Genomic DNA, 24,759 nt, shown 5'->3' with positions numbered 1-24,759 from the left:
CCTGTCCCCTGGCCCTGAGTGGCTGCTCCAGCCACTCATCTGCGGGACAGACATGTGCTGGACGTTAGTGTCTCAGCCAGCCCAGTGTTTAAGGATCCTGACATGACCTAGTCTTCAAAGGGAGGTCCCAGGAGCTAGCCGACCAGCATGGTCCCCCAATGCCCCTCACACCCACCAGCCTGCCTCCCGGCCTCAAATTCTGCCCGTGTCCCTTGTCCTTTGGGTTTAGACACTGGTCTGTTTAGGCACTGGTCTGTGTTAAAGGAGGGACTCTAACGGATAAGTTTCTGATGGCCTAACTCAGATGTAACCAGGTTCCTCTGGGCCCTCCAGGGTGCAGGCTCTCAGTGGGTCTCTCTGAAGTGGGGATAAGTGAGGTAAGGAACAGCCTGGAGGCACCCAGAGGGACAGGAACCCCCATGGGGCCTCTGCCCTACAACCCCCGCGGTTGGCTAGAGGCTCTCCCGCCTGCCCTGCAGGTCCCTATCTTCCTCTGCATTCAAAACCTCCGGGAAGACTGCAGCCACCAGAATGCCCGAAGCAGCCCCCTCCGACGAGGTGCCTGCCAGGCGGGGGTGGGAGTGGGCAGCCCTGGGACGCTCCCCTACCATGTGGCCCCTCCTCCTTGGGCTCCTGCGCGTCAGCACCCTCGGGCGATTCCTCCGGGGACCCCTCCTCCCCAAGGCTCGCGCTTCCCGCTGCCGCGTGGGCTCCTTCCCCAGCTTCTTTCTCGTCTTCCTCCTCCTCCGAGGCGCCCCCGGATTCTTCCGAACTAGCCGCGTCGCCGCTGTCCTCTTCGTCGCCGCTCTCCTCTTCGGATTCTTCACCCCCCTCTTCTTCAGAGGAGGCCTCGTCCGGGTGCTCCGCGGGCATCCCCTCCTCCGGGCGGTGCTCCCGGGAGCCCCCCTCCTCTTCTAGCGCGGCAGCGTCTTCCGCGGCCGCGGCCGAGATGGAGTTGGGTTCCGCCTGGTCCTCCGTCCTCTGCGCGGCTTCTGCGTCCACATCCGCAGCTCCATCAGGCACTTTTGGCTCCTGACCCGGCCCTGGGCTGCCCTCCCCTCCTGTCTCGACCTCCTGGCTGGGAGAGTCCCCTGCGTTCTCAGGCTCTGGGGACCCCGCCGCTGCTTCCCCTAGCGCCTCCGCAGCTTCTTCGGGGACCTCGCCGCTCCCAGCCGGTCCCTCCGCCTCCTGTCCTAGGCCCTCTCCGGAGCTGAGTTCCCGCGCCCCTTCCTCCTCCCAGGGCTCACCCTCCCCTCCTGCGGGAAGGGCGCTCGCTGCTCCCGGCGGGCCCGCATCTTCCGCCCCGGGCCCCGCAGGTTCCCCCGTAGCAGCAGACTCGGAGGCCGAGGCGTTGGAGAGGCTGGCTTCAGGATCGGGATCGGAGCCCAGGCCTTCGGCAGCTGTTTTCTCCGAGCTCCCATCCTCCCCGCCTTCTGGGGGGTGAAGGAGCGGGTGCGTCTCTCCAGGGGCCGCCTCTGCCCGAAGCGCCCTTTCTTTCTCCTCTAGACTTGCGTCTCCGGCAGAGAAATGATTCTCCAACAAATTGCCAACATCTTCCGTGCCACCCGAAGAGGAAACTTGCAGTTCTAGATGATCAGAACACGAGGGGTCAGTGTCAAGGGGTTGGCACGCGCTTTGCTTCTCACAACTCTAAAAACAGCCTGTCTCGCAGAGGCAGAGCTGTGCGGACCTGCGGGGACGGTGGGGCTCCTCCCTCCCTCGTCTTCGGAACCTCCCCGAGTGGCCGGCAGAGCGGGCGTGCCCCCTCCTGACCCGAGCCTGGGCTCTGAGCGAGCAGCTGACCCGCCCCAGCCCCGCCCCGGCATCCCGGGGGGATGGAAGCTGGGCGTCGCCCTTCCAGTCCTTCCTCAACCGCGCGGGCGGGCACGTGCAGCCTGGCTCGCCCGGCAGATCTTTCCAAAACAGGGCGGATGGGAACTGCCACCCCTGGTCAGTTCCTAGAGTCATTAAGCAGCATGCTTTTTATACTGCTATCGGCAAAGGAGTGAAAACAGGTGCGTGCGGGCCAGGTCCTCTTGGGTTACGGGGCACAGCACTCTGAGGATTACTTATGGCTCTCAACCTTATTAAGTCACACATCCAACTCTGTCCTCTTAAGGACAAGCATCTGCTGGCCTCTCTACCTTAGATTAGAGGGGACGTGTGGCAGGAGGAGATACCCACGGGGGCAGGCCTGGGCTTCCCGATGGCCTTCCCCTTCTAAGGGCCAAGGGCTTAAAGGCGAGAGCCAGGGGCACTGGGAGGGCAAAGCAGAGGGCAGGTAGGGGCCCAGAATGTGCCAGGAGCCTCTGTCAAGGGATGAGTGTGATGCATTTGGACAGTGGGGTCAGAAGAGAGGGTGGGGTCTAGTCTTTCCGAGCCTTCCCCGCCCAGGTGGGGACGTGTTTAAGGAGGAGCCCTGCAAAGCGGGTGATTGCAGGCACATGGGGATGAGGGCAAAGTGGGGGCCCTGCCTCAGGGTCGCTGAGACGCTCCTGGGTCTCCGTGGTTTCACAGGACTCTTTCTGAGGAAGGAGCATCCTGCCTCAGTGCTGGCCCAGCTCTGCCTCCCACAAAGAAAAGCCACTTCTTGGGAGTACCCACCCCCTTGTTCCCTGAAAGTTGGGGAGGCCTCTTAAGGGCCAGGCACAAATATTTTCTCATTAATCCCCACAGACATAATCTGCTATCAAATTCAGAAGGATGGGAAGTTTGGGTGCCTTTCGTTATAAAGGAGCCCGTATGTTGATGTAACACTCCCCCCACTCATGTTTGTGACCCCCTTCACCTCCCTTATTACTATCAGCCAGATTTCAGAGCTGAAGGTCTAGAGAGAGTGTTTGATTTGCCCAAAACACCAGGTGGCTAGTGGGCAAGTGGAACCCAGAACTGCCCACTCCTCGTCCAGGCCTTCCATGCCATGCTGTGTTGAGGGGAGCACATGGGAGCCCCTTCCGACTGGTACCTCTGCCCTCCCTGGATGCACCTGCTCTGGCTCCTGGATTGCAGGCTGGGACCCTGCCTGACCCACCCCACTCCCCCAAGAAAGTGCTGTGAAGAGGTCCATGGGGGAGATTTGGGTACATTCAGAATTCCTGGTAGTTGGGGAGCTAACTCATTAAAATTTTCTTTCATCACCACCTGAATACCTGTAAGTCCTCATTCCTCTCCCTGAATCTCTATCTGCCCTCCCCCCAACCTCTGGGGAAGTAAAAATCTATGGCAGGAATTTGGTTTAACCCAAGAGATTCACATGGAGAAGGCAATGGCAACCCATTCCAGCACTCTTGCCTGGAGGATCCCATGGACAGAGGAGCCTGGTGGGCTGCAGTCCATGGGGTCTCAAAGAGTCGGACACGACTGAGTGACTTCACTTTCACTTTTCACTTTCATGCAGTGGAGAAGGAAATGGCAACCCACTCCAGTGTTCTTGCCTGGAGAATCCTAGGGATGGGGGAGCCTGGTGGGCTGCCGTCTATGGGGTTGCAGAGTCTCGGACACGACTGAAGCGACTTAGCAGCAAGAGATTGACAGGCCTTTGAGCAGCAAGATAGATATATAGATATCGTATGAGATACATTTGGACAATTACTCAGTGTGCCAGGCAGTGCTTGAGCACTGGATGTATAAAACATGAACTTGATCTTACTCTATTTGCTTTCTTCTGTGAAACAAGTCTTACTCATCCCCATTTTACAGATGAGAGGACTGGAATCAGAGGCACTGAATGTCTTGCCCCGAACATCACACAGCTAGCAACCGGCTGAGGCCATTTAACTTCGGAACTGCAAAGGAGATTGTCTGATCCTGCAGCGGGGTTCTCCCCCGCCCCCTACCCCACCCTGCACCCCTCCCAACACTCCTCAGCCTGTGGTCCAGGCACCTGCAGCATCAGCATCACCTGGGAGAATCAGTAGAGATGCCAACTCTCAGGCCCCAGCCCAGAACCACTGATTCAGGATCTGCATTTGAACCACTCACTGGCTGCACATTACAGTTCAAGAAGCACTAGTCAACCTGAGCCTATAAAACTGCCTCTAAACCAGTGGTTCTCACCACTGTCTGTACGTGGAAACACCTGGTTCTTGATCCCACTCCTCTCCTCCTCCTTGAAGGTTCTCATTGAATTAACTAGCCCAGGGTGTAGCCCCAGCATCAGGACTGTAACCCCCTCCAAAAAATTAGCAGGGGGGGGGTGTGATTCTACTTAGGGGCTTTCCTGATAACTCAGTTGGTAAAGAATCTGCCTGCAAGCAGGAGACGCTGGTTCAATTTCTGGGTCGGGAAGATTGGCTAGAGAATGGATAGGCTACCCACTCCAGTATTCTTGGGCTTCCCCTGTGGCTCAGCTGGTAAAGAATCTGCCTGCAATGTGGGAGACCTGAGTTTGATCCCTGGGTTGGAAAGATCCTCTGGAGAAGGGAAATGCTACCCAGCCAAATAACCCTGACCCCAAGGCTTCTGCTCCTGGCCTCTCTCCACTCATGTGCCCACTGGAGGCTTCCAAATTAGATGGGTCACCAGGGCTTGGCAAATGACCTTGGAAGAGCAGTGATCAGAACTTCTCCTCTGGGGAGTCCAGCCCCTTTCAACAGGCCCTGTCATCCTCTACTGTTAATGCTGTTGATGCTGGTGGTGATGATAATGAAGATGGTGATGATGGCGATGTTGCTAGTAATGGTGATGCTGGTGGTGATGTTGATAATGGTGATGGTGATAGTCAAAGTGATGGTGATGATGGTGATGATGATGGTGGTACTGAGGATGATAATGTTGACTGTTGTCATTCAGTTGCTAAGTCTTGCCTGACTCTGAGACTCCATGGACTCATGCCAGGCTTCCCTGTCCTTCACTGTCTCCCTGAGTTTGCTCAAATTCATGTCCATTGAGTCGGTGATGGCATCCAACCATCTCATCCTCTGTCGTCCCCTTCTCCTCCTGCCCTCAATCTTTCCCAGCATCAGGTTCTTTTCCAATGAGTCTGCTCTTCTCAAGTGGCCAAAGTAATGGTGACAGTGATAGTGATGGTGATGTGATAGTGTTGATGGTGGTGATGACAGCAGGCTGAACGGGCTCTGGGTCTGACTACCTGCAGCATTTCTGCTAGTCTCAAAACACCCTCTGGCCCAGTGGAGGTGGGAGGGCTGCATCATCTGAAGGGAGATAAGGACCCCAGACTCTGGGGATACACATGACCTTCGCACTGCTGTGTATTTCCACACCTGGGCCCTAGACAGGAACTCAGGTGTGTGCTTGTGTGTTTACTTCTTTATATTCATACTCTTCCCTGGCTTTTATGACTTAGTGCCAAGCTTCTCCTGCCCTTCCAGTGACAAAGAGCGAGGGTGATGACTTCATGCCCCATGATCTTCCTTCCCAGGCTAAAAATAACTTCTCTGAGAGTCTCTCAATGAAACAAGCTGTGCCATTGGGTCCCCAGAGCTCAAAGCCCAGGAAGCAGCTGTGCCATTGGGTCCAATCTCTCCTCCCGGAAGCAGCTCAGAGGCTTAAAGAGCCTCTGGTTAAACTTAGTTCAATTCTGTGACATCAAACCAGGGTGGTCTTACCACCCACCCTGACTTCCTTAACTTCTTGCGGAAGGCCCACAGCGGCCCCGGAGGAGGGGTGGGGTGCACAGAGGACCCAGGACACCCTGACCAGGTTGAGAGCCTGGTAAGATGGGTGTCAGTCTCTCCCAGGACATGCAGTACTGCACTGTATGTGCTGCTGCCAAGGCAGCCGCCCAGGCCCCAGGCAAGCCTGGGTGCCAGCACCAGCGTATGCAAATAGCAAGCCCCCGGCTCAACCCTGGCGATCAAGGAAGGCCCCTGAGCCTGACAGGTGCCCCGGGGCAGAGCACAGCATAAACTGGCTCTGTTTTCTCTCCTGACACCCTCTCTGTCATCAGCCTTTCTCTGCGGGGGTCAGCTTCTCAGCTGCTCCCCCCTTCCTCCATAGCCTCAGTGGGGGCCCCAGGCTCAGTTCCTCTCTCCACCCTCCACTGCCAAACACCAGATTTTTTTCCAGCTCCTAACTGTTCCCAAATGCTTTCACAGGGACTCAGATTACTGTGGAGTTGCCCACAGTAATTACTGGGGCCTTGGTGAGTCCATTACAGAGGAGGAAGCTCTGGCCGTGGAGCTTTAGAGACTTGCTCAAGGTGAGGGGTAGGGTTGGGACAGAGCCCAAGGTCATGGCCCTCAGTCTAGAGTTCTTTCTGCTCCCAAAGACCATGTCCCCTGAGGTGCTAGGGTTCCATGGAAGGGTCTAGGGGGTGAAGGGAGATGAAGGAGCTAGGGTTCAGCCACCCCCTTGCTACTTCCTGCCCAGCCAGCTCTCCTTGGGTCTGCCCTACTATTCTGCCTCTGCTGCCTTTTCCCTGAGAATGCCTCCTCTTGCTCATTTCCTCCAACAGCCCAAGAAGCCTCCCCAACAGCATCTTTTCACTTTGCTGATCAACATGCGCCCAGCAGAGAGCTAGAGGCCATCTGACCTTCAAGCTGAATTTCACACTTCCCCTCAAATAACTCTGTGTTCTTCTCCACCCCCCAGTGGTCCTCTGAAGCAGGGAAAGCAAGGATTATTAACTGATTATTCACTTCTCTGGAAAGGAGGAAGCAGACACAGGAAAGTCCAGTGTGGGCTTGACAGGCCATCCAGGGATGGACTAGCATTCTCACCAAGAAACAATGCCCGGGATCTCTTGCCTGTGGCAGGTGGTATCCAAGCCCTGCAGGGCTTTCCTGACAAAGATGCCCTGTGTCCAGGGTTGGGTCAGTGTGAATCTGGGTGTTTCACAAGTGATTCTAACAAACACCTGCATATGAGAAGCCCTGCTCCGGGACACCCCCAAGTGTCAGAGAATCTGTCCTGAGGTTGGGACTGGACCTCAGGAGAAAAGAGATCATCATAGGTAAGATATACCATTACTCATACACGAGGATGCACATGCGGTAAAAAAAAAAAGTCCCCGGGGGCACAATCCCTTTCCACTTCAACCTCCAGACACGTCTGCCCCTGGGAGCCAGGAATACCGGTCAGGGTGCCCAGGGAGGCCCCCATCTTTCACCAGGCTCTCCTCTGCCCAGACACTTGGGACGTCTCACCGGCGGTGCCTCGGGTACAGCAGAGAGCACTTTGGAATTTGCGTTCACGTGGCCGGGGCGGCAGGCTGACCCCTCTGCGTCCCTGTGCGCTCCTGGACTGAGCAGACTGCAGCAGCCCCTCCGGCATCACATTTTTTCTCGACCTTATTTTACGGAGTAAATATTCACCGCTCAAGGCCCCTTGTTCCTTCGCTTCACAAATGAGACTTCAGATGGTTTACAGACTCTGATGCTGGAAAGGAACTTAGGAGGGAAGTGCCTGCCTCCCACTGGGGACCCTAAGGCCCTCTCCCTTGCCATTCTGTGGACAGCCCCCTCAAGGGGCCCTGGCAGGCAGCCATTCTCAGAAGGTTCTTTGGCTTCCTGGCCAAGCTCCTAAAGTCAAGGCTAATCCCACCAGGATAGCTTGTCCCAGGCTGGACTCTAGCCCCATGATTCACCCAGGGCATGGAACAGGATGACAAGGGCAGCGGCCAGTGGGAACCATGGGATTGGGGGTCCTCCTCGCAGACCAACTGGTTTGATTTCACTGGTCAGGATCCTAGAACTCTGATAAACGATTATCCCAAGACCACAGGGCTACTTAGGCTAGTCAGCAGCGGGCTGGTTCTGGGACCCAGCTCTGTACCAACTCCAAGTCTCATGTGCTGTCCCCGTGCCTGGTCGATGCCCCCCAACCTCGGAATGAGAGGGGGTGAGTCAACCTCAGAAGGACAGCGACTTCTCAGCCTGCCCTCTTCTTCCTCGCTTTGAAAACCATGCTCAAGACTTCAACACAATTGTTCTTAACCCATAAAGTCCAGAGACTGACAGAATAACTCCATCCCCATTCCCCACCCCTAAATCCCAGGAATTCCTAGTTCAGGAGGTACACTGGGAAATTCGCTCAGGATTCCACAGCTGTGGTGTATACACTGATGCCCGGAGGATTCGTGGATAACGGTAAGCACTCACTTTCAAAAGGCAAGTACCTTTGGAAGAAGTAGGACATTAAGCCTTAAGCCCTGGGGGGCAACTGGACACTCTAAGGAGCACACGGCTTTCCCTGCCTCAAGGGAGCACAGATCCTCGCAGGAGTCGCTGGCAATGCTTCCTCCGGTCAGAGAGCCCTAACTGGGCGGGAGGGGAAAGGCAGGGGGTAGGGACACAGGCTGGGTTCTGAGACAGGCTGAGGTATGAAGGTAGCCTCCCCCACCATGGCCTCCCCACCCAAAGAAACAACCTTCCTAGGAGCATGAGGACCACCTCTGGGAGGACTGATGGTCTAACTCTGGGGCACCGGACAAGGGGCGACCCACCGGGGGCCAGAGGAGAGTGGCTCCCGGAGGCCCCTGTCAGATGGACGCCTTGTGTTCAGCTCAGAGCCGTCGTCGTGGGCTTGGCAGGTGGGGGAGCAAGGACACAGACCCACCTCCTCCCCAGGCTGGGGAAGTTGGGGGAAGTCAGCTTGGTTCTTGAGCTAAGGAACTTGATCTGACACCTTCCTGGGCCAGGCCCTCATCTCAGGGCTTTCCTTTGCCGTGCGACCCAGAGCCAGACTGATCCTTCTGGACTCAGTCAGAAGCCAGGAGAGCTGGGCTCTGCTCCTTGACGTCTTCCTCACCGCCCATGAGGTTAGTATATAGGCTGCCCCTCACTGACTTGCACCCAGCTCCTTCCCCCCATAAAACGCAGCAGGGAACAATACCTGCTCTGCCACCTCTTTGGAGTATTTTAAACATCAGGTGATGTTTAAAACACTCTACAGGGAATTCTTCAGCAGCCCAATGGTTACAACTTGGCACTTTCACTGCCGTGGGCCCAGGTTCAGGGAATTAAAAGCCCGAAAGTTGGTACAGAACCAAAAAGAAAAAAAAAGCATTCTACAAATGTCAAGTATAATAATAATAATTTCCTAGAAGAGCAAAGATGCCAGGTTGAATCCCAAGTTCACTGGGTGGGGCAAAACAGAACTGGCTTTGGACGGGAGCCACCCTGGTTCACTTGCACCCTACTCCTCTCAACCTCGTTTCTAAGTGGTCCATCCTTGGGCCAGGTGAGGTCTTTCTGCCCGGGGTCTTTTTCCCTCTTTTCCAGCTGGAAGCACCTCAGAGAGGAGCTGTGGGTGTCCCTGCTCTCTGCGGTTCCCACTGGCCTGGGACAGGAACGAGGGTGAGCTGCTGGCATGCCTGTACCCAGACTTTGTCCTGCCCCGACTCACTCAGAAACTTCCACGACCATGCACAGCTCCCTCTCTGTCCTCTGCCTCCCTGGCCCCTCCTGTCACTCTGAGGTGGCCCTGCGTTGCACCCCAACGCAAAGGTGCGTGAGGGGTCGCGTCAGCATGAGGATGGGTGAAGGCCTTTCCCCGCTCTGGGAAATGGCAGCACAGTGGGAGACAGGCCACTCGGGGGCCCCGAGGAGCCTCGCCACCATCCCTCTGACCAGTGAGCACAGGGAGCATCAAGCCCCTCAGGAGCAACTCGGGCCTTGAGACACAGCTCCGGCTGCTGAGCTGATTGAGGGCGGCTCCAGCTCCCGCTCAGCAGCACTTGGCTCATCCTGCAATCAGAGCTCGGGGGTGAGGTGGGGGGTACCTCACACACCGCTCTGCCCAACCACACCTGCCAGCAGCCCCGCCCCCTCAGCACCCCCAGGCCCTCTCCCGCCTGCTCTCGGGAGTGAGGCGTCTTCCTTAGCAGATCCCACCCCCAGGGGTCCCCCCAGCCCTAGGTCTGCTCAGAGGAGACTGCAGAGGAAGGTCAAGCCAATGGGAGAAGCTGGGGCAGCAGCAACACAGGGGATACTCCACCCTGTGGACCCTTCCAGAACAACCACTGCCCACAGCCACGATGCCAGATCCTCTGCCTTCTCCCAAAGGGCTTCCTCAAATTCAAGACTGACAGGTTCTACCTCTGAATCCTTAGGTTCATGGCCCCTGGGCTCATCTCATTGTTCAGCCTTAGTTTTCCTATTACAGCCTTGTTGAACTAAAAGGAAATTTAGGAATTCACTAACCCAGCTCTTTCATTTCACAGATGAGGAGACTGAGGCCCAGAGACCGAAAAGAACCTGCCCGTATGTTGCCAAGCCCCTTGGGGCAAAGCCAGATGTAAAGGGATGGCTCCTAGGCTTCTAGCTCTGGCCTTTCTGGAAGGCTCCAAATGGTAATGGTGTCCTTGTCAACCTGATCTTTACAACCCCTTACACCCAAGTCTCACCCCATCCCTGGGGCCCAGTGTTCCTGGGATCACCCATCCATTCCCCTATAAAGTGCAGCCTCCCAGAAAGGGCCAGGGGAGGGCACTGATATCAGGCTGTGCCCCCGAGTACGAATCTGGACAGATGCTTGGAGAAGGCCTGGGGTCACAGAGGAAGGGCAGAAGACCACCGCCCATCCGCTGCTCCGTGAACTTCACCAACCCCCAAAGCCTCCAGAGCATTGATCATCTGGTAATGGATGGTCACCAGAGCAGGCAGCCATCCGTTACCTTCATTCACAGCTCCAGAGCTTGGACTCCATAGACAAAGATGTCTGGAACACCCAGGCTGCTCTCTGGTGGAACGTTCTGGAAATCCACATCTCCTCTGGAAGCAGACTTGTTTCCCGTTTGTAGCCTCAGACATGTGGGCCACACTTTCCCAGGAAGCTAGGGTCTGGCTCCCTCTCAGGACCTCCCCACTCCGGGGAGGAATCATGAAGGCAGTTATACCTAAGAGCAGCTTCCTTCTCGCGTGAACCCAGTGTCACCGAGAACCCAGGTACTCCTTCTCGTCTCTTCAAACACTAAAACCCCAGACGGGGCTCTGACCATGCAGGAACCTCTTCCTCCTCTGGTACCTGGTGGCCGTGCAGAGGGCCAGGGCCGGTCTCTGATTCCTTAGTTCTCGGGTCTCCCCTGGGGAGGGGAAAGTTAAGGCCAAGGGCAGGACAGAGGGCGGGGCAAGAGCGAGTGGACATTCCGCACACACTGTCCCCAGGGTGACCCTTCCTGGTCATTGCTGCCAGCCAGACTCCACCAGACTGCACTTGAGGATCCAGCAGGCCGCCTGCCCAGGGGGCTGCCCACCGCCGCCAGACAAGACTCCCAAGTCCCTGCACAAAACTTGAACTTGGTCTTGTATTCCTTTCCTGAAGCTACTGTAACAAAGTCCTGCAACTTGGTGGCTTAAAGCAACAGAAATGTATTCCCTCATGGTTCTGGGGCCAGAAGTCCAATATCAAGGGGCCCTATTTCCCCAAGGTTCTAGGAGTGGTGCCTTCCTGTCCTCCAGCTTGGACGGCTCTCAACAGCCCTTGGCTCATCAATGGGCACCTCCAGTCTTGCCCAGTCTCACCCTGCGTCAGTCGTGGCCTGTTCCCTGTGCCTCTATTCTTTGTCTCTCCTCCTCTTCCTCTCAGGATACCAGTCACACAAGCTAACTACATCTCCAACAAGCCTATTTCCAAAGGTGGCCACCCTCTGAGATGCTGAGGTTAGGATTTCGGCATATCTTTTTAGGAGACACGACCTAACCTGTGATGGGTCTGCTGACAGCCAGGCTACCTGGAACGCTTTCTGCTTCCCGCAAATCTGGCTACAGGATTTCGGGTCACCCTCCCCAACACCAGTTGGTTCCTCTCTCCCTGCTCCCAGTGCTGCCTGGCTAATTCCAGCTCCTGCTTCAGACCTCAGCTTTGAGGCCGAACCCCTGGGACGCATCCCTGGACTTAGTACTGAGGGGCTTCTGCTCTGTGTCCCCACAGCGCCTGTCAACCAACATGACAGCCTTTTTTTCTTTTTTTTTCTTTTTTTTGACTACACCAGGTGTTAACTGCAGCATAAGGGATCTTTTGTTGAAGCATGTGAATCCTTAGTTGTGGCTTGCGGGATCTAGTTCCCTGACCAGGGATCAAACCAACACACCCTGCATAGGAAGAGGGAAGTTTCGACCTCTGGACTAGCAGTGAAGTCCAGAATCTGCTTTTTTAACGAGCACCCAGGTGATTCTCACACATGCTAGAATCTGAGAACCACTGTCCTTGGGCCTTGACCTTGGCAGTCAACCTATACCCATCTTCCCAGGAACCTACTGGGTGCAAAGTGTGGACCAGGCCTGCCCCTTGTTCTGCTCCCAGCCAACAGCCCTTCTAAAATGATGCTGATTGTTGCCCCTTTCTGTGAATACACTAAAAACTATTGATTTGTGCACTTAATTGGGCAAATTTTTTACACGTGAATTATTAAATCTCAAGAAAGCTGTTTAAAAAATAAAGCATCTACAATTCTTTTCTTTCTCCAAAACTTTAGTTGAACCTGTGGTCTACCTTCAAAATCTCTCAGTCTGTTTCCCTCCCACCAGCCCTGACCCCCTACCCCACTCCACCAGCAGCGCTGCCAGCCCAGGACCCAGGTAGGCAGGCACTGTCATCTCTCACCTGGATTATGGAACAGCCCCTCCCTGAGCCTCATGCCCTCCTCTGCACACACCCTCCGAGTCCTGTTCCCCATCACCCATTTCTGTCTCTTTGCTTTGCTCTTCTGGGAGTGCCAGGCTCCCCCTTGCCTCCCTATGCTGTGCTTTCAGCTGGGGAATTCTCCCCTCACTGCCTGGCTATCTCCCATCCTCCCCTGAGTCCTGGCTCCCTGTCACCTTCTCTGTGAGGTCTCCCTGGCCACCCTGCTGAGGCTGCCTCCCAACCCTCTGTCCCTTCTTTCCATCCTAGTCTCTCTTTCTCCACTGTACCTATAAAAGTCTAAGAGACTAGATAACTTGCTTATCTGACTGCCTGTCTATCAGAGATTGTATGTCCCGGCATCTAGAACAGCCATTGGATGGATGGATGGATGGACAGACAGATGAATGGATGGATGCATGCGCGCATGGATGGGTGGATGGGTGGATGGGAGGAGAGGACAGGTGAATGGTGGCAAAATGTAAGGCCTTCCCACGAATCAGAAAGTTCAGCGTTCCAGAAGAGAGGAATTCAGAACCAGGATTCAGAACCAGAGGCACTTAACTGGCCTATTATTTTGTGATCAAAGGGTCCTAGGAGTAGCTGCCGATCTGGATTCCTGAATATAAAGATCCTCCCCTCAAAGACAGAGCAGGTAATTGGAGGGAGTGGCAGGCAGGGAGAGAGAAATTTCATCCTGCAGTGGAGTCTCAGCACCAGACAGGGATGTGGACCCCAGGAGCTCGTTGCAAGAGCTCCTGGGGTAGGGGTAGGGGATTTGGGTGTAAACTGGATTCACTGGTGAGCATTTCTGGAAAGGGGAGGGGACCCTGGTGACTTGCCCCCCATCTCTTCGTCCCTCCAGAGCCAGGACAAACCACAGAGCTACAGCCACCAGCTTCCAGAGCTGGCTGACACCCCAGTCTCTGGGTTGGGGACCCCTAACTCCACCCTGAGGAGACCCAGATACATTGCAGTTGGGGGCTCCTTCCGACGAGGGGAGCATAGCAGGCTGAGAAGTGAACCCCTCATGGATGGCGGTGGAGGGTCACCCAGACGTTCCTTCTGCATGTGACGTCTGCTGGGTATTAGGAGGGCCCCCCATCCTGCTCCTCTCTGGCCACCCCCCACCCCTCGCAGAAGACAGTGCAGAGCTGGGCGCAGGCACTCCCAGGGGAGTTTGCTGGTTCTCAGTTCTCGCTGCCTCTCTCCATCACATGACGGGCCGCCAGGAACCAGACCCCTGCCCTCCAGATGTGCCAATTCCAACTCACTCTGTACCTGGGCACACGTGACCGAGCACAGGGAGCTGGAAAATCCTCCCCATGATCCTCCCCAGGACCACCGCTAGGCGAGACACTGCTCCTGAAATTCCCTATCCCCGGCCAGCTGTCCGTCCATTCATTCAACACACTCACCCTGGGAGTGTCCGCAGAGCTCCATATTAGCCTTTGGGAACAACTGTGTGGGCCGTGGGGCTGGAGAGGGGACCAAGGAAACAGGTGTGACATCCTGGGAGACAGATGGGAACTGCTCAGAGCCAGCAACGAGGGAACGTCTGATCCAGTGGGTAAGACTCTGTGCTCCCAATGCAGGGGGGCCTGGGCTCAATCCCTGGTCAGGAAACAACAAGATCCTGCATGCTGCAACTAAGAGCTCCCATGCCACAGTCAAAGACCCTGCGTGCTGCAGTGAAGACTGAAGGCCCTGCGTGGCCCAGCTAAGGCCTGGTGCAGCTATCAATAAACAAACAAATAAATGAATACCAAAAAGAGAGAGTGTTCTCTCTAGAATCTCAGGATGTCACATTATTCGGAAATAAGGTCTGGGCAGAGGTGATTAGTCAAGATAAGTTCATATGGGATTAGAGTGGACCCTGAGTCCAAGACTTCTGTCCTTATAAGAGGGGGAGGAGACATACAAAGAAGAGGCCAAGTGAGGACACAGGCATAGATCAGGGAGACGCACCCAGGAGCCAAGGAAGGCCTAGGCCTGCTGGATGCGCCAGAAGGAAAAGGCAGGAAGGACTCTCGCCTGGAGCCTCAGGGGGAGCGTGCCCTGCCCACCCCTCGACTTCAGACTTCCAGCTTGCCGACTGGGAGAAAATGAATTTCTGTTTTTTGATGTACACTACCATATATGGAGGGGCTTCTCCGGTGGCAGCAGTAAAGAATCCACCTGCAATGTAGGAGATTCAGGAGACACGGGTTCGATCCCTGAGCGGGTTCGATCCCTGGGCATGACTACCCATTCCAGTATTCTTGCCTGGAGAATCTCATGGACAGAGGAGCCTGGCGGGCTACAGTCCATAGGGTCACAAAGAGTTGGACACGACTGAAGCAACTTAGCGCACACATGCACCACGTGTGAAATGGATAGCTGGTGGGAATTTGTAGTATGACTCAGGAAACTCAAACCAGGACTCTGTCGCAACCTGGAGGGCTGGGATGACGTAGGAGGTGGGAGGGAGGCTCAGGAGGGAGGGGACATATGTATACCTGTGGTTGATTCATGTTGATGTATGGCAGAAACCAGCACAATACTGCAAAGCAATTATCCTTCAATTAAAACAAATTCTCTCTTGTTTGAAGTCACTTAGTTTTAGGTCATTTGTTACAGCAACAGCAGCCCAGGAAAATAATACAGGACCAACACCCGAGCTGGCCCTACGAAAGCCTTCGAGCCCCTCTGAGGCTATGCTGGCCGTGCTCCCCAGCCCCGGGGCCCCGTCCCTGCTCCCACTTACTCTGCAAGCTTTGGCCATTTATTTTTAGCCCCAATTACACCTGCTTTATATGGCTCCCTCCTCCTATCACCAACAGGGATGGCCTGCCCTCCTGGTCTGTAAGCTCGTTGAGGACAGAATCGGAGGATATCTGCAGTGCCGAGAGGGGCAGCTGTGCTGATGATGAGATCCTTGGAGTCGCTCGCGTTTCATGATATTTGAGGGAACCAGAGGCAGGTGTCAAACTACAGGAATACTGTCCACAGCGAGAGCCTGTAATCGCTGTTACAGCCCTTCTAAACTTAAGTATCTGAGATCGAGAAACATCCTAAGCATCCGATAGCCGCTTTCTTATTTTAGTCACGAAACAACCCCATGCTGTAAATAGGGCGAGTACTATTCCACTCTATGGGCAGAGCCAACAGGTGCCGAGGTGGTAAGGGGCTCGCTGGTGAACTGTGACGATGCCAGGGCTTGCTCTGTCCTCGAGTCTCAGAGTGCATGCCGCCCCCTCTCCCGGGTACCCTCGTGGGCAGCCTCAGGGGAGGGAGGTCTGGGTGAAGAAGACATCAGCTTAACTATCTACTCTGAAACGGAACTGAGGCAGGAAGAGACAGGAGAAACAGGTGGAGTCGCCGTCAGCCTTCTGTTCCTGGGACCCCTGGGACCCAGGCTTCATCTTCTGGGAGCCTGAGGCCAGGATGGGCTCCCCCAGGCCACTACGAGAGCTGTGACCCCTCCCCAATGTTTCCAGACCCCTCCCTAGGGTCCAGGGAGTGTTTCTGGTGTCTTCAACCTCCTGGGATAAGCTAGAGAAATAAATGGTCTTCTACTGCCTGACCCTTGATTAATAAAGCGTAGGAGGAAGTTTGGGAAAAAGCAAGTAACCAGGAAGTGTCTCTGGTGTGAGGGGGCGGTGCAGGTATACAGGGCAGGCACCCATGGAATCAGAGGCACTTTGGGGACCTAAAGATCAAGGCAATGGCTTTGTGTCAACCTATTGCCATCTAGGGAAAACTCTATGGGAGGCAACTGCACTGGCCGAGGTCCTAACTGAATGGCCACTTGGAGGAGAACCAGGGGCCGCAGGTTTGGCAGCGGCCTGGAGGGGGGAGGGAGGGAGGGCGGGGGCTCCCACACCCCAGGGCTCCCCCCTGGCCTGGTTCTGGGCGGGGCTCCCTGTGCAACCCACTTCCCGTGGGCCCCAAACTCCAGGCCAGACTTTGCCTGCACCTGTTTGAGCTCAGAATGCAGTCCCTGCTCTAGAAGGATCCAAAAATATCTGAGAGGGAAGGGAAGGGGAGGAGCTGACTGGAAAGGGAGGGGCTAGAGCATGCTGAGAGCTTAGGGAGACAGAGGCTTGGCTCAGCATTCAAGGTACTTTCCAGTGGGCTCCAGCCGATCAGGGTGGTCTAGTCTCCCTCAACAGGAGCCCCATGTTCGAGCCCCATGTTCGAGCCCCATGTTCGAGCCAGAGCTGTTCTCATCCCATTTCTGCCAGCACCACCTTCTGAGCTTTCCTGCTCCCGGCTCTGATCCCCAGCTCCAGATGCTCCCCCACCCGGCCCTGTCTCTGCCTACACGAGTCATCTTTCATCATTCATCAGACATTGCTAAGCACCTCCAGTGAGCCAAGCGCTGTGCTATGCGTCAGCGACGGAGCGGTGAGCGAGTTAAATGCACAGCCCTGTCCTCTTGGAGCTGACAGCCCAGGGATCAACCCCTTCTTCCCAGTGCAGCTGAAACCCTGCCCTTCTGTGAGGCCAGACCTCCAGCCCTCCTCTGAACTCCAAACAGAGCTGCCCGGAGTGTTAGTTACATCTTTTTTTCAGTGCGTGTCATCTCCCCAAATAGAAGGCAGCGCCTCAGGGCAGGGGCATGACCCGTTCCTGCCAGCACAGTGCGGCCAGCCCAGACATCACAATGGGCACGGCCTGGCCTCTGGGCTAGAGAGCTGGGCCTTTCCGAGAGGGACCCTGCCTGCCTAATCGGTCCTGCCTCGCGTCTTGAGCCCCCACCCTGTGTGATTACCCAGCCCCACCCTTCCTTCCCTCTTCCTGCCGTGTCTGAATCCACGTCGCACCCTCATGCCTCTTGATGATCACATACTGCCCATCACCCCGAATCGTGTCCATCCTGATTCCCAACCCAGGGCCACATTGCCTGTTTTTTCAGGAGGCTGTGCTGAACCCTCCTCCCCAGGGTTGGCCACACAGTCTGCACTCATCCTTTGCCCTTGAGCACTCTGAGCTGACAGAGGATTAGAGGTCAAGGGTCCTCAAGGTTGTGGAAGACAAGGACCCCAAGGGCCAGAGGAGAAAAGCCTCTTCTCATCATTTAACAGCCTTGCCATGAACATGGGGAGCCTGCCCCACTGGGCCAATGTCCCACCCAAAATCCTTCTGGGTCCCGGCTTAGGAACTGGACAGAGCAACAGAGACTGCTTTCCTATGGTCCCGATGATGTGGTCCCAGGAAGGACAGGCTCCTGGGATGGCACCAGGCAGGAGCTGCCCGCCAGCCCCACGGTCTCATGGGCTTCAGAACTGGGCACACCCACCACCAGCCTTAGGCTTCCCAGGCAGCTCAGCAGTAAAGAATCTGCCGGCCAGTGCAGGAGACCCAGGAGACATGGGTTCAGTCCCTGAGTCTGCAAGATCTCCTAGAGGAGGAAATGGCAACTCACTCCAGTACGCTTGCCTGCGAGATCCCAAGGACAGAGGAACTGGACAGAGGAGACTGGTGGGCTACAGTCCCTGGGGTTGCAAAGAGTCAGACACGACTCAGCGACTAAACAACAACGACACCAGTCTTCCCTCCACACCAGCCGGGGAAGAGCTGGAGGGCGGAAGCAGCAGATGCTATAGGCCCTGCCAGGGGTGTGAACGGCGGACCTAACAGTTCAGGCATTTTAAAAACAGACTCCACCACCCCAGCCCCTCACCCTGAGGATGGGCAGCTCAGGAAAGGCTGACCTGGAGGTCTCTGAGGAGACAGGAAGTGACAGGGACACCCCATGCCAGAGGGGTGCCTGGGACCTTGACTCTGAACAAATCCATCTTCATGGCTGGAGAGGGATGAGGCTGAAACCAAATGGGATGGGATGTCCCTGAGCCCCAAGAAAGATACATCCCAGGTGACACAGACCAGGAAACGGATGTCTCCAGAAACTCAGCGCAGATGAAAACTGACCCATCCCATTGCCGAATTACGCCACCCGCTTTACCTCCTGCTGACGACAGCAAGGCTGCAGGTGAGCAGCGGGTGGGTTTTTAACCACAGAGCAAGTCCTACAGCTGTGGCCACCATGGCTCCAGCCCACTCCCTGTCTCCCCCTCCTTCAGGGTCAGGTAGAGGAAGCCCTGCTCTACAGCTCAGGATTGGGGACTATCTATTGCCTCAACACCATGACTAGGGACTTAGGGTAAGACCTTGCCCACCAAAGCAATGAGAAATTCCATGTTAGAGATGCATTCCTTGAGCTAAAATCTTCTGACTCCTTTCAAACAAAAAGTGACTTTGGAAAGTGACAGTTTAAGTGTTGAGCCGTTAGCCCTTGCTGGAATGAGTTTCAGGGCACATCTCATGGGGACAAAGCAGGGCCAGTGTCTGGGGAGAGAAGGGAACCTCCAAGGAGAGAAGGAAACGGACAGGGCAGAGACAGGCGCCTGAAGCCACATCTAAATCTATAAGGCCCCTGAGAAGGCAAGTGAGGAAGGTGGAGGGGGTGTCTCTGAGGGCCCTGGCCTCCCGGAGCAGATCCTGAATTCCCTCAGCCTGAAAAGAGTCTTGCTGATGGGCCAGGGAGCTGCGGAGGGAGGCCTTGCAGCCACCTGGAAAACACCCAGAGGAAACCTGAGCCCAGCTGCCTCTGGGCCCGGTGCCCTGCACCGTGCCCTGCGCCAGCTTCCACCAAAGTAACAGTCCCTGCAGAGCCGAACACAGCGCTTCCCGGGAGCAGGTGTGTGCGTGTCTGCGGAATGAACACCTTGGGACAGAGCTTGGGGTCAGGTTTTGCCCCCTTCTCTGCAGCATCTGAAGGCTCGAGAGGGCTGGTTCACCAAAAGGGAGAGACCAACATTTGCTGTGATGAAAATGCTGATTCACTGGCCACCTCCTGGCCTCATCTCAGCTGGACTGGAGACCAGGTTCTGGTCTGGGCCCTGCTGTTTGATCCCACGCATCTCAGGACAACTGGCCTCCTTTTCTACCTCAAGGGGTTCTTGGTCAGCTCTGGCTGATTCTTCCCCTCCATGGCCTTCTCTCTGCTCTGTAGCAATCCCCTGTTGTAGACCAGGATCCTCACTTCCTCGTTGAGCTCCTGGTGGGCACAGGCACTGCTGAGTGAACCTTGAGTGCACGGGGGCTCCCTCTGAGATCCCCCCTCAAACCCCCTCGGACCTGTCCACCTCGCTCTCAAACTCTGACGCCCACCCCATGCCCCACGATCATCAGCCCTTCCTGCTCCTCTGCATCCTCCCCATCGGCCCAGGAACACACTGCCTCCTCTGCAGACTCAGCCGTCCCACCTCCTCTCACCGTCCTCTAGCTCTCGTAGACTTAATGTTGAAAGTCTGTCCCGGTGAACGTGCCTCCGTGTCCTCACTGAGTGACCAGTCCGCAGCCTCCTGGTGTCCAAGTCAACGCCTCACCTTCCCTGGCCTCTCTGCAGGACTCACAGCCTCTGCAGGAAGCACCCTGTCCTCCGCTGCCAGGTCACGCCTCCACCTGGATCTCGTCCCATCTTCCTGAAATCCATTTATCGTCTTCCTCTTCCCACTCCCTGGAGACTGGTCCTGGACTCTCTTCTTTTTCTCTCTCTGCAGCAGCATCCTCGGGGATCTCACAGCCTCGCCCTCATCTTTACCCAAACGGATCCCCAGACCCGACCTTCCTCCTAAGCTAACCATCTGCATCCAGGCATTCCTCCAGGACCCAGAATTCATGATGATTTCAGATGACCTTTTAAAATCGGTTCTTTTACGATCCTGGTCTTACTTTTCTGGCAAGATGCTGCCTGCTGTGGCCTACATGAAACCCTCGGGGGCTTCTTCCCACCCAGCTCGCCAGGCCAAGGAGTCCAGCAGATTATTCCCCAGCATCTGTGGGGCCTGCCCTCCGGTCCATCCCTCTCCCTTGCCAGAGTACACATCATCCCAGCTCGTTCTACTCCTCCCTACAAACAACTGCCAGACACACTTTTCCAAACCACCCCTCCACCCCATGGTTACCTGCCACCCACAGAGCAAAGCCCCCTCCTCAGCCCAGCACCGCTCACACTCTGGCCCCAACCCTGCCTCCTGGACTCGCCACAAACCCCACCTCACCCTTCCTCCCCGTGACCCTCCTGGGTCTCACCTGAGCCCCACCTTCCCTGGTGCATGAATGTGCTCATCCCTGTTTTTCCTCAGCATTCTCTTCTGAACCCTATGCTTCTCAAGGCCCATCTCAGACACTCCCTCACCTGGAAGACGTTTCCCGATCCACTCAGATCCACTTCCGTCCACCCCACCCCATTTACCTGGACCTCCCCGAGGACACGCGTGTGTATTCTTTGTGTGTGCACAGCCACAAGGGGGACACCCTATCTCCCCCAGCCCCAGACTGTAAGCATGCCAAGGACAGAGTGCCTATCCGCGTTCCCTTGGCCCCACACCTGCGAACCAGCAGGCACACACTAGATCCGGGATGAATTAAGGAAGGTGTCTGAGTGAAAGCACTTTGCATCCTCGAGCAGTATTTAAACGGAAGGGATGGTGAGTCTGGCTTTAGATTGGATTTGGGGTAGAGGGGCGCACCCCATAGTGGCAGACCCTATCCACGCCCTCCTCTTCCAGCCACACCCCTCCTTCCAGGCCAGAAGGCATCGTATCTATGCCTTGTCCTTATCCCTCAGGCCAGATCAATGGAGGAACAGTCACTTTCCTCCTGAGTCGTCTTCCTCCTTCCAGGAGTCTTGATTAGGCTCCTTCCTGGCCACCACACCTGAGCGAGCACCCAAGGCCAGGTGGATGCAACCAGCCTCAACGGACCCCTCTCTGGTCCAAGATTCCAGCTCTGGCCCTTGAGCTAGCTGTGTGAGCTTCACCGCCACACCCACGTGGGAGGCAAAGCCCGCATTTCCCAAACCGTGGCTCCACAGGCCACCAGGCTCGATGCCCACGTCGGGGACTGCGTCCACTGAGCAGACCCAGACTAGCGCCTCATACACCCGACGTGGGAAGTGGACCACCTGCTCCCCACGACTCACCTGGCAGCGTCAAGCCAGGAGCTGGGGACCTCACTGGGGACACAGCTTGTGGTGGAGGGGCACATGCTGCAAAGGCTTCTTGGGTCTAATTCCTCCCCAGGATCCCCTAGCTCATGACCTTCTCTCTGAGCTCTCCCCACAATTGGATCATGGCACCTGGGCTACCCTGCTGAGGGGCTGTGAAAACCACTTCCTTCTGGGTGGGAGAGGAAATGTCACGAAGGGGTTAGAGACCCCCATTGCTCTTGGAGGGCCTTGGGAGCCCCAGCACACACCAATCTCTCACCATTGGGATGGCAGGGTGGGGCCAGAGCAGACTGGGTGAGTTTGCAAACCAGGGCTGGGCTGGAGGAAGCAGACTCAGACCTCCTGTCGTCCCTCAATCTCTGCCTCAAGCAGGTAACAGAAAGCAAGGCTGTCCTGAATTCAGCCTAACAAACACCAGCAGTTTAAGCCCAAAGAAATGTGTTCGCAGCACCCCCATTCCCACATGCTCTCTGGGGAGTCAAAGTTCAAAGGCATTGGTCTTGCCCTGTATCCCAAGGCAGCCATGCATGGCCCTATACCCACAGGCAGAGAAACTGGGGTGTCCAAGGAGGACTGGGGTGTCCAAGAAGGACTGCAGAGAGAAGGGCCAAAGGAGGCCAGGAACTCCCAGGTGGGCTAAGACCGGCCCTGGCCCAACGTGCCTGCCACAGACTCGCTGTCTGACCTTGACCACGGTTCTTTCCTCTGGTTTTTGCTCCCTCACCTGGACCATGAGCAGACTGAGTAAACCCTCTCGGGGCTGTTTTCCTCTGTCCTTGAGCAGGCTTGGCCCCAGGCCAGGTCCCCAAGACAAAGAGAAGGACGCTGGCGGTTACAAAGGACTGGGGCGGATTGGGGGTCGGGGAGGCTGTGGAGCCTATCACCCTGGTGCGGAGGACCATGGAAGCAAGGAGGGCAAACAAGAAGGAAAGGCGGCTCTGCAGGGTCCCCCCAGGAAGCGGGAAGGGGACCTGCCACCAGGGAGGGGTGAGTGACATGGGGCTGGAAATGAGGATTCAGCAGAGGGGTGGGAAGTTCAGAAGCAAAGCTGTGTCTGTGGCATGGTGGCATTTACTGGTAGCATATTCTACAGGCAAGTCAACCGGTAGAAAGGATTGTCACTATGGGGTGAGGGAAGCCACTCATGGAATCCCCTACCCTGGATCACAGGAGGAAACCATCTGGGGTTTACAATCTGCAACTGGGGGTTAGAAAGCCCACCACTGTGAAGAACACACAGCATAAGCCGTGAGCAGTGGGGAGGAGGGCGGGGACCCCGCACACGAGTGGCCAGGCCAGGGCCAGTTGGGGGGCACACCGCAGAGTCCAGGAAGGAAAGGACTGCCAAGGAAGGATCTTTGCAGAAAGCACCTGCCTGCTTCCTTTCCCAATGGCGAGGTCCCCCAACAGGACCTGTGGGACATTCCAGATGTCCAGTTCCTGTGGTGGGAGGAAACATAAAGGATGTCCCTAAAAGGCTAAAAGTTCCTGGGGCGACAGCGTGGAAGCTGCGGAGCTGGCAGCTGGGGCTGGGCGGTGCAGGGGAGAGGTCGGCAGTGGCTCCCGGGCTCAGGCTCCGATTACATGGCTGTTTCCATACTTAGCTGCCTGACAGCCGCTTGGAATCCTTGCCGCCCCGGCCACTGCAGCCCCATGGAGCCCAAATTTAACTCAAGGGCAGACAAGGGCAGGGCCCAGTGGCACACACGAGGCCGGAGCCCCCCGCCTCAGTCTCCAGCCCTTGAAGGACTGGCTTCTGCTCCTGCCTGACATGGGACCTGCCTTAGACTCCCTGTCTGGGTCTAAGACCTCAAGAAAGAGAACACCCAAGGCCCCACGATCCCCAGCGCAGAAGAAGCCTACAGTTGTCACGAAAAGGTGAAGCAGGGCTCCTGGACTCCTGGGGGGTTCCCAGGGCACCCCTGAAGCATTTTGGAGGGGCATTCAGCCCAGGAGTCTTGGGAACAGAGGTGGCAAAATGCTCTAGTACCCCCTCCACACCTAAAAATAGCCCCCACGCTGTAACCAGAGCCACCGCCTCTGCCACAAAAAGTGCTGAGATGTCACAGGAAAACCACAGCACACAGGCCCCAGCCCCCTTCCAGTGAAGCCCCCGGCCTAGCCCAGCTCCATTCCAGACTGGGTCCTGGCCCTCCTCTGAACTGCCAAGTTTGGTTTCCAGCTCTTCGCTCCAATCCACCCCAAACTGAGCCCCACTCTGTCCCATCGTTCCCAAGCCGTGCCCCCCTACCTGCCCTCACTCATGCAAAGCCAGGCACCACTCCATCTCCACCAGGTGGGAGGGTCAACTCAGTGACCTCCAGGGGTTCCCTCCACCTCCAAGAACAGGGTCCTCTGTCCGCCTAGGAGGCTCCAGTCTTGACTCCTGGGGTCTTCTTCCTCTACCATCTACCGGCCGGCCCTTCTCCCCAGCCCCCTGCTCAGGCTTTGCACCTGCCTGCACCTCTCAGGTCACGGCTTCCGCTCCCTCTGGCCTCCTCCCCACGAGCCCCCTGACTGCTCTCAGGTCTCCACACCCAGTGCCTTCTCAGTGAGACCAGCCGGGAGGCAAAGGGCTGCCAACAGCTCCAGGAGCCACAGAGGCCTCATCCTCCGTCCACCGCCCAAGCCTCCCACCCCACAGTAAACAGAAAACCTCAAGGGCGCGTGGGGTCACAGGCTGGCCTGGCCAACTGGCTGGGGGTCGTACCTGCTTGTCCTGGGAGCAGCAGTGAGGCCACGAAGCAGCAGAGCAGGACCAGCGCCCTCATGGTGACTGCCAAGAGAGCCCAGCTGCTCCAGACCTCTATTTATAGGGCGGGCAGCAGCGGGGGCAGGCGGCAGGGTCACACAGTCACCAGGGCAACTGGGCGGACGTGATGGGCCAGCAGCGCAGACCCCAGAGGCCGTGGAGGCTGCTCTGCGCCTGCGGCGCCAGCTGCCATGGGAAAGGCAGGGCCTGGCTGACTCCTCTCCCATGACAGCCCCAGGGTCACATGACAGGGGTCGCAGGGTGGGCAGGGGTGGGGGGTGTACAGCAGAGAAAAAGTGGGGTGTCCTTTTGGGTCTGGTCTGGGAGTCAGGGATCGAATCTTCTCAGCACCTGCAGTCATGTGAGCTGAAGTCCATGCAAGCAGTCCCTTTCACACGCCTCGGCTTTGTGGACCAAGGGCCTATTAGACGACAGGCACTGACACACATTTGAGGCCCTCTCTGAAGGTCAAGAGGGTAGAGCC

General features: G+C 56.5%; 1 protein-coding gene across 2 annotated transcripts in view; it reads right to left on the bottom strand.

The window, feature by feature from the left end:
* SRL (sarcalumenin) overlaps positions 1-24,362 on the bottom strand; it is a 37,076-nt gene extending 12,714 nt beyond the window's left edge. The window contains exons 1-2 of one of the 2 annotated variants that reach the window (XM_052636193.1): positions 24,234-24,362; positions 609-1,586 (exon numbers count right to left, since the gene is read on the bottom strand). In XM_052636193.1, coding sequence (XP_052492153.1) covers positions 609-1,586; positions 24,234-24,294 — 1,039 coding nt within the window. In that variant the 5' untranslated portion in view covers positions 24,295-24,362. The remainder of the gene's footprint in view (positions 1-608; positions 1,587-24,233) is intronic. The other variant, XM_052636194.1, reaches the window with a different exon arrangement.
* Between the last annotated feature and the right edge of the window lie 397 nt (positions 24,363-24,759).

This window comes from Budorcas taxicolor, chromosome 2 (assembly GCF_023091745.1).
Source record: "Budorcas taxicolor isolate Tak-1 chromosome 2, Takin1.1, whole genome shotgun sequence".
Taxonomy (NCBI): Eukaryota; Metazoa; Chordata; class Mammalia; order Artiodactyla; family Bovidae; genus Budorcas; species Budorcas taxicolor.
Note: the sequence above shows the minus strand (reverse complement) of the source record. Positions and strands in the feature narration are given on the sequence as shown.